The 15,302-nt window shown below is 42.5% G+C and overlaps 1 protein-coding gene across 3 annotated transcripts in view; it reads left to right on the top strand.

The window, feature by feature from the left end:
• LOC124149736 (acyl-CoA:lysophosphatidylglycerol acyltransferase 1-like) overlaps positions 1-15,302 on the top strand; it is a 78,161-nt gene that overhangs the window by 10,316 nt on the left and 52,543 nt on the right. For all 3 annotated transcript variants that reach the window (XM_046521491.2, XM_046521488.2, XM_046521489.2), the window contains exons 3-4: positions 6,016-6,230; positions 11,536-11,672. In XM_046521491.2, coding sequence (XP_046377447.1) covers positions 6,016-6,230; positions 11,536-11,672 — 352 coding nt within the window. The remainder of the gene's footprint in view (positions 1-6,015; positions 6,231-11,535; positions 11,673-15,302) is intronic.

Here is a 15,302-nt window from a genome sequence, read left to right on the forward strand (position 1 = left end):
TTTCTCATTTGTACTTGCTAGAATGTACATATTGAAACATGCCTTATATATGTTTCAGCAATCTTTCTGGCATTTGATTTGCTGACTTGTATGTAAAGGCCACTATATCTGCAAAAAAAAGCATAAAAACAGCTTCTTTCACATATAATTTGAGATTCTGGACAAGGATAGTTACCAAACCAGGCATACATGACTTTCTAGACATATGTTCAACAGAAGGAATTAAGTGAAAGTCACGGCTACCAAAATTGAAAAATGAAATAATAATGTTTGTTGAATTTAATTTTTTTTTGCCATAACGCTAAAAAAGGAGAACGTATCTGAGTATTATTTCATTTATCAAAAGACACCCAACCATTCATCAGTATAGACACAATAGAGTATTTTGAGGTGTTTCCTACATACAAATTTCAAACCATAATACGTTGTTTGGTGACAAAAATTATGATGTTTTAATTAATCCTGCATTACTCCCTAATGCATCTACTGCTTGTTCTTGACAGAGAGAAAGCTGCGTGAGGTCTTGCTGAAGACGAGGTTGTTTCAACTATCACAGAGCTCCCATGTGTTGTGTTTTCATATCTTTCATATGATTTACGCCAAAGCATAATGATTTTACGCCTGGTGGTGGTTTTCACCACAGTAATCTCAGATGTTGTGTAGCCATTTTGAATATTGTCCGTGGTCACGCTTTTTTGTGGCATGCGTTTTGTATTCCGTTGTATTGCCTGGTAATTCATCATTTACATATTCTTGCAATGATATCGTTTATTAAAGTGGTGGTTTTTTTGCGTTGTTTGTGTAAACGTGTGTTTTCATAATCCCACATGACTGGGAAAAAATACATAATACACCATACATAATCGGGCAGGGGCGCATTGTGATTACACTTTGCTTAATTGCAGATAACATGCCATCTTGTACAAGGTCTCGCCATAATAAGTCTGGGTGTTATCCTCATCCCTTGTGCTTAAATTGCATGTCCTTGTGCCTACCAACAGATGCCTCCTCAGCTATTCGGAGACTTCTAACCTGGACTCACCTTGGCTCCACTATCTGCAACTGCTGCAACAATCACCTCCGGCTCCTACAGTGTCTCTCCAGTCGACCTTGCCTCTCCTGGCATCTTCCCAGGCATCTCTACCAGCGTCTCTACAGGCGTCCCCAAAGGTGCCTCTCCTAGCATCTCTACAAACACCTTTATAGGCATCTCTACAGGCGCCTAACCTGGACATTTGTGGCATCTCCACAGCTAGGTCCACTCTATCCTGGGACTCAACTTCGCCTGGCACCTCTTCATGGCGCAATGGGAGCAAGTCTTCGTGCTCTAGTGGGTACAGGTACCTACCTGTACCAATCCATTCCGACGACAGAAAATTCATCTGCTTCATATTAATGGGAGTCCACTATCAATGGGCGGTGCTCCCATTTGGAAATTCCTTGGCCTCATGACAATTTACACACATCACCAAGCCAATAGCCTCCTTCCTCCACATGAGTGGTGTCCAATTTGAGGTGTACATAGACGACTGCCTCCTGAACCATCAGGTCAAGGCCACGCTCCTCTGTCACAGAAAAATCAGGCAGCATCTCCTTCTCCAACTGCGAGGGTTAATCAATCGAGGCCTCCTCTCAGTACCCAGGGACACGTGGCACTAAATACAACTCCACCTGCTCCCTGTACACCACCAATCTCGCACTCTGCGCCAGTGGCAAGCGCTCATGGGTCTCCTCCAGAGGGAGGCTCCAACTGCGCTCGATACAGATGTTTCTGGACCCCTACATAAGGCGCCAAGAACAGTCAATGTCCATTGTCCTCCCGAACTGCCTCAAACCTCATCTCTGGTGGCGGACTGTGGAATCGACCAACTTAGACGGCATCTCCTTGACATGAGCTTACAACCTTGTTACACCTATTCGCCACTCAACAGCACTAGCATATCAACAACCTCAAACTGGAGGTGCTCAGACTGGCTCTCTCTCGCTGGAAGTAGACCCTCCAGTGCACACGGATCGCACACGGACAACATCACCATTGTCTGGTGCCTCCGGAATCAGGGAACAACCCATTACCAATCGCTCCTAAGTCAAACATTCTACTTGGCCTTGTCAACCAGTTCCAGGTCCAACACATCCCAGGTTGTCGCAACATCCTGGCAAACACCCACTTCAGGCCGGACAGAGTCAGTTCTACGGAGTGGAAATTCCACCTGCACGCCTTCGCTCTTGTTTGTCTGTGCCTTGGCCGTCCCAAGATAGACCTATTCGCCGCCAGTCAGAACTACCAGATCCGGACCTTTATATCGCGGGTAGCAATCCCTCAGGCATCGCCTGTGAAGGACTAAAAGCATATACTTTTCCACCTCCAGTACTCCTTCAGAAGGCCAGGTCGATGCAGAGCCTCATTCTGATTTTAGTCATGCCCTGGTGGCCAGCAATGGGTTGGTTCATGGATCTCAGAGAGTTAGCCACCACCGATCCTCTTCTGTTCCCAGACTCGCCAAATCTACTGATTCACCCACACAGCAAACAACCACACCCGGTACCAGACAGATTATATCTGCACGTCTGGTCCATCTACAAAGAGCCTTAAGTGCCAAGGGCTACTTGGCTAGGGAGGTGAGAGCCATTACATCGACCGTTTACGAGAAGCCTCTACGACGGCAAGTGGCGCTCCTTTGAAAGTTTTTGCAAGGGAAAACACCAGGACCTGCCCTCTGTGTCTCCTCATTTTCTGGCCGAGTTCCTTCTCTTCCTGTGTCACAAGCTTCGTCTGAAGGGAAGCACTATCATGATATACCTTGTTGTCCTCATTTCTGTTTTTACAGAAGATGACAAAGATCCCCGAACTTTGCTCCTTCCGATTGGTAGACCAGGGCCCACTTGCACAAAGCGTTCTTAGCGCTAAGACGATCGTAACTCCATACTTTAACATAGGCTTACAATAGTCGTAACACTAAGATCGCTTTGTGCAAGTGGGCCCAGAAGGCTAAGTTTAGGCTCCCAGCTTTGAATCTGAACGTAGTCCTCACCCTACGGAGAAGTGTGCCCTTTGAACCACAAGACAATCTTCCTCCTGGCTCTCGCTGTGGCAAGATACATGCACTAGATGTTACGCGTGTCAGTTTTGAGCAAGGAGCGCACCTAACTCCCTTCCTCCCTGTCAATAGGAATGGTCGCTTTAAGCCAGACTTCGCCTTCGCTGATTGACTGAGGGTTTTTTAGAGTTTTTATTGAAGATCACTTCTGAAGGTATGCCCTCCACTGATCCGTCAGATTCAGATGCATTAAGGAGTAAAGCAGGACAAGTTGAAAAATCTTGTAAAATCCTTGGTATTTTTTAGATTTGTATACTTATCCTGCATTACTACGTCTAAACTGGCCCACCCATCGCAGAGCTGCCTCCCCATGATGCCTACAGATGTTCCGTTTTTTTGCAGAAATGTGCTGACCCGTGATGTCATCGCTTCCAAAGTCACATGGGAGCTGTGTGATAGGGTTGTCCTGTCAGCTAGTTGAAACAACCACTTCTTCAGCAAGACCTCGCACAGCTCTTTCTCTCTGTCAAGAACAAGCAGTAGATGCATTAGGAGTAATGCAGGATAAGTATACAAATATAAAGAATATATAGGATTTTACTAGTTTAGCACATTCTCACTCAAATTGTAATTATGTTTCATCCAATAAAAATGTTTGCAGACCAATTATACAGTGAACAAGGGAGATAGTTCTGACCTGCTGATTTGATTAATACTAGCTTCCAATCAACCAATCACGGTATAGTTTTACTATCATCCCTTGTTAATCATAGACGAGGACGGGTAAAAAATTTCTAAGCCAGACTAACTTTCAACTATTGGCCATAACAAAGTGAAATAGTCAATGTGGACATTGTTTGAGTGGTTCTTTGCAAGTGGATTTGGTCTGTTGAGGCCATTTGTATATCAGTGACAGCCAGTTGAACGTGATAGGGGTCCAAATGTACCGAGCAGCCGTCAAGTTTTTTACTTTAGAGAAAAGTACTCCCCAAGAAATTAATGACTGCATGTTACAAGTGCATGGGGATAAGTGCCCTAGCTTTTCCACTGTTAAACGAGATTAGTAACAGGTGATGAAATGTGGGTCTACCACCATAATTAATTTCCAGTTACTGCATGCATCAATAACCATGATGAAGTTGCAGGGCATATACACTCACACGCTTCATCAATACATTTGTAAGCCCACCTGTCAACTGTAAACTGCTACATTTATCCTGGTCATGACATCTCCCACGAAACCACCAGGCAGTGCAACATTTTTTAACGTTTCAGTAGTTGTATAGATAATTCAAACAATCATGTCTCCAAAAGTGCTCATCTTATACAATTATAAGTATAAGGTTACCTAATTTAAGTACTTCAGGCATTCTTCATGCATGTTATTAAAACCTGGTGCAAAGCTTACAATATTTATACCTGTGTACAGATGGAAAACAGCAAATCAAAACATTTAACATGATTTAAGGGGATGTCGGCGCAGCCATCTTAGATGATGACATGCGATCTTGATGTTAACATGCATCTTCATCTTCTCTATTTAGGCTCTGTTGCCAAGTATTGTTTTTGTGTCAGATATCTGATGATTGAGAATAGTTCTTTATTTGGCTTCAACATCTAGTTACAGGTTCCTACTAGTACCTATTGTTTGGCTAGTTCGTTTAACTTATTTCAACCTTAAATGCAACATGGCATGGATCCCTGGTATTACCTCTTTGGCTCTGGGGTGTTCCCAAAACAAGTTTCTTTGAGTTTCATGGTAAATATAAGGGACAGACCATTTGATATTCAGGGGACTGTCACAAACAGGGTTCAATGAAATTCTAAAACAAATTCAGTTGCTCCTTTCAGAGAAAAAATTGTATGTTTACCTCTGCCAATAAACACGGGGAGTCACCCTGAATGCCCTGTTGTTACAAGCCCTTTGGCATTGATTTATGATAGAGTGTAGAAGTGGACAGAAAGTGAAAGTGTTATACTCTTATTTCTTTTTATTGATGATCTTGACTTTACTACAAGTCAGAGCCGTTACATTTACCAGCATTTTCATCAGAACTCACCAGTCATATATTCTGAAGTGCCTGACCCCTCTTGTAGGCAAGATGGATATTGTGTTATAAGAAACCTGGTGATGCTCATGGGCTTTATCGTTACATGACTGCACCCAAGAGCCGGTGGAAAAGTTTTGATTTGCAGGTTTCTTTCAAAGTATTTATGTTTGAGGTTATACTAATTTGAGTTGAGATGAGTTGAGATAGGTTACCGGTATTATTTTCACCGTATTCGCCTTAACAAGTGCCTTGGGTGCTTAATGAATTGACTAAGGGGGTTAGTTTAATTTTTGAATTTATTTTCAGAGTTCCAGTGGTAGTGAACAAACATAGTTGATATGTCGATGAAAAAAACTTAGGCACAGGTATTTGATAACAAACCAAATCTTTAATATACACAAGAAAATAAAGACTGTCATGTTAATTTTCGGTCTTAGTAGGGGGCATTTATAAAGAAGATTACTTAGAGATAAGTCTGAAAGTTGGTCAGGGGCCCTTTTATGGAAGGGAATTACCATTGAATTCTTAATTTAAAACTCAAAATAACAGAATGATGATGAATAAGAATATGAAAAATAATAAATTATTCTTATTATTCTTTTAAAAGTGGACCATTGAATGCAAGATAATTGTGTTCCAAATATATGTTTAAATCATAATGATCAGTAAATTTTACAACGAAAAAAAAAGCATTTGACTAAAATTAGCACATTTTGGACAATGAAGATATACTCACAAATGAAGATTGGGACCCCTTTTTTACTTTTTATTATTTATATCACCATTTTCGAAAACACTTGTAAACAAAACACAAGAGAGTTCTAATTATTTTAATTTCTTGCATAGGATCTGTCCTTAGGCTGTTGACTATGTCCAGGTGAAGGGGGGCTGCAGTGCTGTTGTACTATTTCTTTGTGTTGGTCTAGTTGTAGAGAGTGGAGATGAGCTGAGTGTGCTTTATGAAAAGGAAGCTTTACTTCTGATCAACCACCAGTCTACTGGAGATGTACCATCCATAATGGCATCTCTGCATGGCAGGCAGAGGGTGGGTGGAACACTCATGTGGATTATGGATGAAATGTTCCGCTTTACTCACTTTGGAGCTGCGTCTACTTTGAGGAAAGACTTTTTCATCAGACAGGTACATCTAGACTGAGACTGTTAGCTTACATGGCTGAAAGTTAAGTGAGCTTATGATAAAGTCTGGTTGTCAATGTTTGTAAACATCTTGACTTTAGAATCTACAGGATCATGCAAACAAACCGAAACATGACATGATTGTTCATTTAGCAATGATTACACCTGAATTTGTTCAAGAGGTTTTAGACCCATTGATCTTGTTTATGGCCATCATATTTTCAATCAAAATATAATGAAAGAATAAGGTAGGAAAAGGGTCTTTTTTGGCCTCCTGGAAATGTTGAATTTGAAATATTGGTATGGATATTATGAATTTATGTATTCAAACGTCTGACAGGTAGCCTTATTTTTCTTTTTTACACCAGCAAGTTACGGTGTTTTGACAACATAAGCATGGTTAAAATTAGTGAAAAGGGCCCAATTTTGAAACTCCAAGAAAAAATCTCAATATGAGCATGTAGACGACTGGGCCATCCGTGCCCCCTCACCCACCTATGCTTGTGTAAATATGACCAACAACCAGCCAAATAAGACGACTTCTTTTTCTAATGTTTTCATCATTATTGGGTTTTGTTTCATGAAATTTATCAATATTTTATATACGTTTTAGTATGTGTCTGTTGAATAAAAGTTTAGAGGACAAGGATCTGGTGGCCAATTGCTTTTAGTAAGTGAGAAAGTACCCCAATATTTTTGTGTGATATATTAATTTTTTTAACTTATCCTGCTTTACTCCTTTATGCAATTTCATCCTGTTTTTTGACAGAAAGACAAACTGTGAGAGGTCCAGCTGCTAAAGAAAAGTTGTTTCAGCCAGTTGCACAGTTGGCATGTTACCTGGAAGCGATGATGTCACATATGAGCACATTACTACTTTGTCGGCCTATGCGGGCGGACACGTATTCTGTGGATTATAGCTCTATTGTTTCAACATCCTTTGCTTGTTTATTACACCATCGTTTGCTTTTATATTGTGTTTATGGTTTGTTCCTTTTATGGTTTTCCCCTACGTATATATTATAACGTTATCCTGCTCGTTAGTGGCACTAGTCAAACTTATATAATGGGCATATTGTTGTTGCATCCGCCATTTTGAATTTGCCACTTGGCCATGATTTCATGTCTTGCATTCTGAATTCTTTTATTTGGCTTTGGCAATCCATTATTATGTTTTACCTAATCTTTAGTGTGTTTTTTAAGCGTTGCTTTACACTACTTTTGCGGAATTGTTTCAGTTTTTTAGTTACGATTTGCCTCCAGCTTCCCAGTGGGAGTTTTCAACATCAATATGACTTTTCATAAACTACAGATTTTATTCCTTGTTGTACCCTTTGCTGTGGGAGCAAATCAGGCCAGGATTCCCATCCTCTCTGCCTAGACTGACCGGGACCCTGTACATCAGCGTCGCAGTGATGCCATTGCAATCCCTTGTCGCTGTCAGCCCTTCTCCCTTTACCTAAAAGTAGTCAGGAAACGTCAGACTCAATGTGCTCATCGACACCCCACTATGTCTGATACCACAGAGGCTCCCGCCCCCATCGAGATTGACACACCGTTGCTGTCTCCTACACTGCCCTTGCTGTCACCCATGCCGATGATCTCGTCCCCACCACCGGTGCCGCCCTATCACAGATTTGTGACGACATCACTATCTTCTATGTTGACGGCAAGCATCATCTACTCTGCCTTAGCGCCAGCGTAGCTTAACTCTTCCACTGACAGCGTACCTCAACTCTTCTTCCATCGCGCCAGCGGCTACTCTGGTGCCTGCATTCCTCTACTAGTCTACCCTGCCAGCAAGCCTCCAGTGTTCCTCAAATCTTCCATGGCACCAGCACTTCTCTACCCTGCCCCATCACCAGTGATGACTCCTCTACTCGTCCAGCATTCCTCAACCCTTCCATGATGCCACTGGCGCCCCATGATAACGGTCCTCCACCTGGTCTTCCAACACAATTAACCTACCAATTGGCGCCTCAGCATGTCCTCCCATCTTCCTTTATGGACACATCATGGATGCAGGCTTGGATGCAGTCTTTGTTTCAACAGACACCGAGCAGATATCGTCTAGATTGTCCAAATTGTCCAAATTGTCCAAGGACAATTACCAGCCTTTCCACAAGGGTGCCGATCTGATGTCAAAGTGTTGACATGTTGGACTTCAATGACTGGGTCCTCCCACCCCCAGTTGTTCCGGTCACTGACACACCTGTAGGTGTGTGTGTTTTAAGTGTTGCTTTACACTACTCCTGTAGGTGAAGACTCTAGAGGACCCGTTTGTTTCCACCGTCCTCTGTCAGGGGAACTATCAGCACCTGTGCAACAGCATCGACACCCTGCTCCACAAGGAGGATGTAAAAATTGTACACAACCCGGTTCATCATCTGGACTACACAATCTCTCCATCTTCAATTGGTGCTTCCTGGAATGTCCCCCCTTCCGGATGACAACGTTAAGGCTGCTCAGGACAAGAATCAATGCCAGTGAGTCCCTGATCAGCCTCGACATCCAGGATGCCTACCTCCATGTGCCTATCCACCCCAGTGACCGGCGGCTCCCCGGGTTTTACTTCAAAGGTACCCATTACCAGTGAGCGGTCCTACCATTTGGAATTTCAACGGCCCCATGGATCTTCACACAGATCACCAAGCCCATGGCCGCCAACCTGCACCTAAGGAACATCAACTTCCGAGTCTTAGACGACTGCCTACTGAACTGTCGAGACTTGGAGTTGTTCATTCCCAACAGGGATTTTACCCTCCGACTCTTCCATCAGCTGGGGTTCATTGTCCACCAGACCAGGTCGGAGGTCTGCAGTTCATCGGTGGCCTGTTTCTTACACAACAGGACATCCTTCAAGTTCCCAGGGACAGGTGGTTGAAGATTCTCTCCCACCTACTTGCCCTACATCAGCCCTGAAGTCTTCGCCAGTGGCAGGTGCTATAAGGTCTTCTCACCTCGACTCAAGGCCTGACTTCCAGGGGTTGAATCCAACTGCGCCCTGTCCAGTGGTTTTTCTCCCCCTTTATCAGGTGCCAGACTCCCTCAGTTTCAATTGTCCTCACGGTTCACCTGCAACCATTTCTCAATTGGCACAGCTACAACCTCCAGCTTGGAAGCTCTTATACTGGCCATCACATACTGGCAGAACAGTCTATGTCACGCCCAGTTGACCATATTGATGGATCACATCACCGTGGTGTGGTGTCTCTGAAATCAGGGAACACTCCACTCTCCATTCTTGCTAAATGAGACCTTCCTCTTTTTAGACCTGATGGTCAGTATTGACCTACGCTTCATCGTTCAGCACATACAAGGTTGCAAGAACGTTCTTGCGGACGCTCTGTCCAGGCCAGACAAGGTGGTGTTCATCGAGTGGAAGCTCCACCCCAACTTGTTCACCATGATAGACTCCCCCAACATAGATCTGTTGGCCACATCCAAGTACTGCCAACTGAAGAATTACATTTCATGGTTCCTGGATCCATTAGCAGTGGCAGTAGGCGCCCTCAGCGTTCTCCTTCATAGAATTCTCCAAAAGATCCACACCACTTGGAACCTGATACTGATTTTGGTTATCAGAAAAGACCCCCTAGAACTTCCGGTATGGCCAAACCTCCTGTTCCACCCACACAGCAGGTTAACACACCTGAATCCTGCCAGTTTTTTTCTGCACACCTGATACATCTGCAGAAAGCCTTAGGGGCCAAGGGATACTCATCTAGCACCCAAGATTATTGCTTTAGCCCATCACCCGTCTACACGTGGACTTTATGCTCATTCCAGGCCTTTGGTTCAGAAAGAAATCAGGATCCGATGATAGCGTCAGCCCAGTTATTGGCCGAGTTTCTACTTTTTCTGTGCTGCAAACGTCCGTAGACGTGGTTCTACCATCTCTACATACCTGGTCACCATTAAATCCATTCTTGCCATTCCACATGATTTTAGAATCATGAAAGTCGGGCACTTCAGGCCTTGCTGCGCCCGTTTTGTCTTGAAGACCAGGAAGCCAATTTCAGACTGCCGGCCCTGGATCTGAATGTGGTCTTACAGGATCTTCGGGCAGCTCCCTTTGGACCACTCCGCTTGTCTTCCTTCTACAACTTTACCATGAAGACGGTGTTCCTTCTGGTTTTGGCTACTGCAGCATGGGTCAGCAAGCTTCACACCCTCAATGTTTCCTGTGTTCGACTCTGCTGGGACTCCATTGCCAAGAATCAACACAGCCAGACATCAAGACAGATCGTTTACCATCCCTCCCCGCGTTGCAGACAGAGGTTAGCCAGAATACTAATTCCCCGTGGTTACAAGCTTATAAAACTGCCGGATTGGAACCCCTAGGCTAACAACCTGCACAAGATCAGAGCTGTCACATCTACCATGGCTCTTCATAAGTAACTGCTCCATCAAGGCTATCATGTAAGGGTGCTTTTTGTGAGCTGATACCGTCTTCGCCAGCCATCTCCATCATATAGCCTTGGAAGATGTTGCTGGAGTTAACAGCTTTGGTCTCCTGGTGGTAGCCAAACAGGTCACCAAACCCTGACGCCACTAATTCTCCGAGACCCCGAGCAGGCCCTTTGAATTCTGGTGTTTATCACCCCAGATTAGAGGGCTCATTAGGTCAGTTCTAGTTTTGGGCTAACCGCTTCTTTCTATTTTGACCACCTTTTCGGGTCTTTCTGTTTTCCTCACACTCTTGTTCTGACATTCTGACAGAAATGGTCATGGTTTTTTCGGTCATCATTTCAGATGTGGTGCTGGTTCATCAGACATGGACAAGGGTTTATTATTGATCGTATCTGATGGTGTGCCCACCTGCCGTACTGTAGGATAAAGATGCATTAAGGAGTTAGGCAGGATAAGTTAAAAAGTTAAGTATAATCTATATATTTTTTACATTTGTATACTTATCCTGCATTACTATTTCTAAGAGCCCTCCCTTTGCTGCACTACCTCCCCACGAAGTTTTGTTTGAAATAGTAATGTGCTCTCATGTAAAGTCATCGCTTCCTGGTCACATGCTCACTGTCAGATGGTGCTGCCAGTTACTGGTTGGAACAACTTTTCTTTGTCAGCTGGATCTCACACAGTTTGTCTTTCTTTAAAACAAGTGCATAAAGGAGTTATGCAGGATAAGTATACAAATGTAAAAAAATATGTAGATTTTACTAATCTTGAAAATATGAGATTTCCTATGAAACAGTTGAGTAAAGAGTATCACTTATTGTTAATATTATACAAAATTGGAAGGCTTCTGTGCACTGAATTGTAACAATATTGTTTTATTTTTTGTTTAAATCCAGGGTAAAGCTTTCAGGGAACAGCAGCTGCTGAAGCTCCATTCTCACCTGGTATCCGACTATGTAGCTCTTGACAGGAAGTGGATTGTACTATTTCCAGAGGGTGGATTCTTGTACAAGCTAAAGGATTCAAATAAAAAGTAAACATTTGTCATACTCAGTTGGTCAAGCAGATATCATTGAAAAACGTTATGTTTATTGATTTGATCCCTCTTTGACTGTTGATGCTGCTGTATTCTCGGCAGCATTAGGGCTCTATTTGGGCTACTTAAATGTTAAATTTTAGAGTTGCAGATAATGGCTGACATCTAGCCTTTTATATTTCCTACACTTGCATGTTTTGGACGTACACTTGACCAAATATGTAAAGTTTGGCTAATGTGAGTTAAAAAGATTTTTATTTTCTAACTTCAAGAGAAAATCTAAGTATGAGCAGGTCCGTGACCCAAGATGAAGTTTATGCTGTATCTTTGGATTGGTATTATCTAATTCTTCTGAGAAAGTCAACTTGGATCACACTCTAATATTAGAAGAACGCTTCCTGAAAACCTCCAAAATTAGCTTAATTCGTGTGAATATCCTACCTCTATAACAATATTGCCATAAGCCTAGTATTTTGGCTGTCATCCCACTATAAAATCTTCAGATGTTCAACAGAAGTTTTGGGGCATAGATGACCTTGTTGTCAAAGGCGATGCAATTCACTGTGCGGAGTTATGTCCCCTTGGCATGTCAGAGACCTATGATTTAGGGTTCAAATTCCGGTTCGAATTCCGGTTCAACCCGATAATGACATGTCATGATATAGCTGGAATACTGTCCAGAGTGGTGTTAAACCCAATTCCCTCATTCACTCAACAGAAGTACTCTTCACTGTCAACTGTTCATTAACAGTTGTACAGGAAATAGTGTCATGCTCAAGGTGGGAAACCTCACTTCTTTCCTGTGTGTGGTGGACTGCTAACTGTGTGTCCCCCTGAACATTTTGACATCACTGAATTAAGCTTGGCCAACTTACTAGTAGTCTCCAGGCAGCGAACTAATCGGCAGGAGCCCTATACCAATTTCATCCAGAACTTGAATGCAGCATTACTTGTGTGAGGCAGGCACCATTCCAATTCAGGAATTTGTTTTGGTTTCTGGACCATGGACCACACAGGGTCCAGATGGTTGGTATCTGTCACACACTACCCATCTGGATGGACATTGGGGCTTTCATCGATTTGTTCGTTGCCGGAGTATGCCTCATTATACTGTCTCTTCAAGAACATGATGAGGGCACCTCGGGATATGCCTGTCACTATGCTCAATCAAATGGACTTCATCAGTAGTCTGTTAGATTGCATTGTGAAGTTACATTGTCTTTCTATGTTGTGAAGTCACATGTTTTGGTCTCAGAGACATCATCTTATCTCACAAGACTGAAATAAAGCAGTGTCGGAACTGTCGAGGAGGTCTGTCCTGTCTAAAACTATCATGATTGAACACTTTTTTTAGTGATTAGCTACACAAGGTCCTTGATGAAATATGTCAAGATGCCACTATAAACCTGGCAGTTAGTGCTCACAGTTCAGCTTTCCTTACCAAGAAACCTAGATATTTGGCCAGAGATCATATCTTTCGAGTTTCTACCGAGAGACAGTTTACCCCATCAGGAAAGAATCCTTCCTGATGAACATATGGTAGGATAGATCTACAAGGGAGAGCACTAGATATTTTGAGCAGAAACGAAGAACAGGAGGTGGGACCAGCACTAAGGTTTGAGATCTTTGTCGTCTGTGCCTGTCCAGTAACCATGCATCTCAAATCAAACTCTGTGTACCTGTTTTTATATGGCCTTAGATTCTCAACTACCGGACTTTAACCTTATGCCAATTCTGAGACCAGTGAGAGGATGTTCTTGAAGTTGTAAGAGAGGGATACAAGTTGCCTTTCCATCAGTGACCAGAATGTGTATCGCTGTCAGAGGGACGGCAGTTTTATCGGGAAAAGATTAAGTTAGCAGCTTGGCAAGTTGGCAGACTTGGCCAGTGGACATTATTAGACAAGAGAGCTATTCAGGAACTGAAGTACAGACCTCACCAAGGGCTCCTAATCCAAGAAACAAGGAATTCTAGTCATCTGCCCACGTTCCAGATTGAATCTATAAGGAAACATCAGGAGTAATACCACCAACCTTCCCAACTGCCTACACCTTGTTTAAAGAAGTGAGGTTTCCCACCTTCCACATGTACAAGAGCAATTGGCAGAAGTACACTATTTCTTGTACAACTGTTAATTGATAGTTGAGAGTGAAGTGGACTTCAGTAGAAAATCAAAGATTTTATAGTGTGACTACAGCCAAGATAATTTATGGCAGTGTTATAAGAGTATTCTTCAGGTAGTATTCTTTCAATTATATAACAACAATAACTATTGTTTGATTTTTGACACATTTTAGTGTTACCATTGCATTTAATGTTGTAAGTCCTACACATTCGATAGTTGTTATGCACAAAGTCTAAATCTACTTCATATTAACACATAACTTTAAAAATGATTTGTTTATGTTTTCCTCATTTCTCAGATTATGCGTATCTCTTTGGCCAAAAGGACCCTTGTCATACCTTGTCCTTTCCACATTTGTTTTTGCTCAATCGCCATCTTGATTAGCAGACTTTTTCAGTGCCCTAAGATATGTATAAATGTGTGTCTATTCATGTATAAATGGTGCAACAATGTTAATTACTTTCTGTGCACCTTTCTAGCTAGATTTGTGCAACTGATTTGGCTCACCTGACTGAAAGTCAAGTGAAATTATGTCATCTTTGTTTGTCCATCCATGTATCATGCCTTGTTAAAGGTCAAAGTCAAGATATGTATACAAACAGACATTCCTCTTCACTGTCAGCTCTCCATAATCAGTCATTTGACTAATAGTCTTACACTTGCCAGAACTCTTGTTCATGATTAAGGTGGGAAACGTTGGTACGTGATTCCCAACTGAGACCAGCTTGGTTACTCCGTTTACCATCTCATGTTGGGTCTCAAGCCGAAGGGAGTAGTTACAGAGTATGTTATGTTATGGACTTCTCAATGTTGAGAGTTGCCTCCACTTGTCATAGACATGCTTTGTGACTTAGCTTGTGGCTGCCATATTTTTGGTTTATCAGCAGGAAACAAGAGTCCAGCAACACAGTTGATTCATTCATCGTGTCACTATACTTGCAAGTAGAATATCGTAATTAGAGAAATCGGCAAGATGAGATGATCAGAGATAGAATCGTTACAGGTTTACGTGACAGTAGATTGTCTCAGTTAGACCCACAACTGACTCTGGAATCTGTCAAAGTGTGTTATGCTTACAAGAATGCACATGAGATCACAGAATCACAATATGAGGAGGAACTGTTTCCTGGAGTAGTCATTGTCAAACCAGTTAATACTGGTAAGTGGAGAAATGAGTAGGCCATGGTTAGTCCACATCAAAGTTGCCAATTCAAAATAGACGGTTGAGCCCATGTCACTTTGAAACCATGATCAATCTTCACACAGTTTAAAGACAAAGCAGGTGGTGTTGGTCAAGATATCATATACATTGGAGCAAGATTCAGGCTAGACAGGGGATATCTATCTGACTTATCCGACGCGAGAACACCATCAATTCACAGACGCATCAGATTTGGGATGGGGAGCTCATGTGGACAATTTAACAGTACAAGGATCGTGAAACACAGAAGAAATGAACCTTTATATCATCTGCAGGGAAATGAAGGCTATCTATTACGCCA

Source organism: Haliotis rufescens, unplaced genomic scaffold (assembly GCF_023055435.1).
Source record: "Haliotis rufescens isolate VD_foot unplaced genomic scaffold, xgHalRufe1.0.p SCAF_3, whole genome shotgun sequence".
Classification (NCBI taxonomy): Eukaryota; Metazoa; Mollusca; class Gastropoda; order Lepetellida; family Haliotidae; genus Haliotis; species Haliotis rufescens.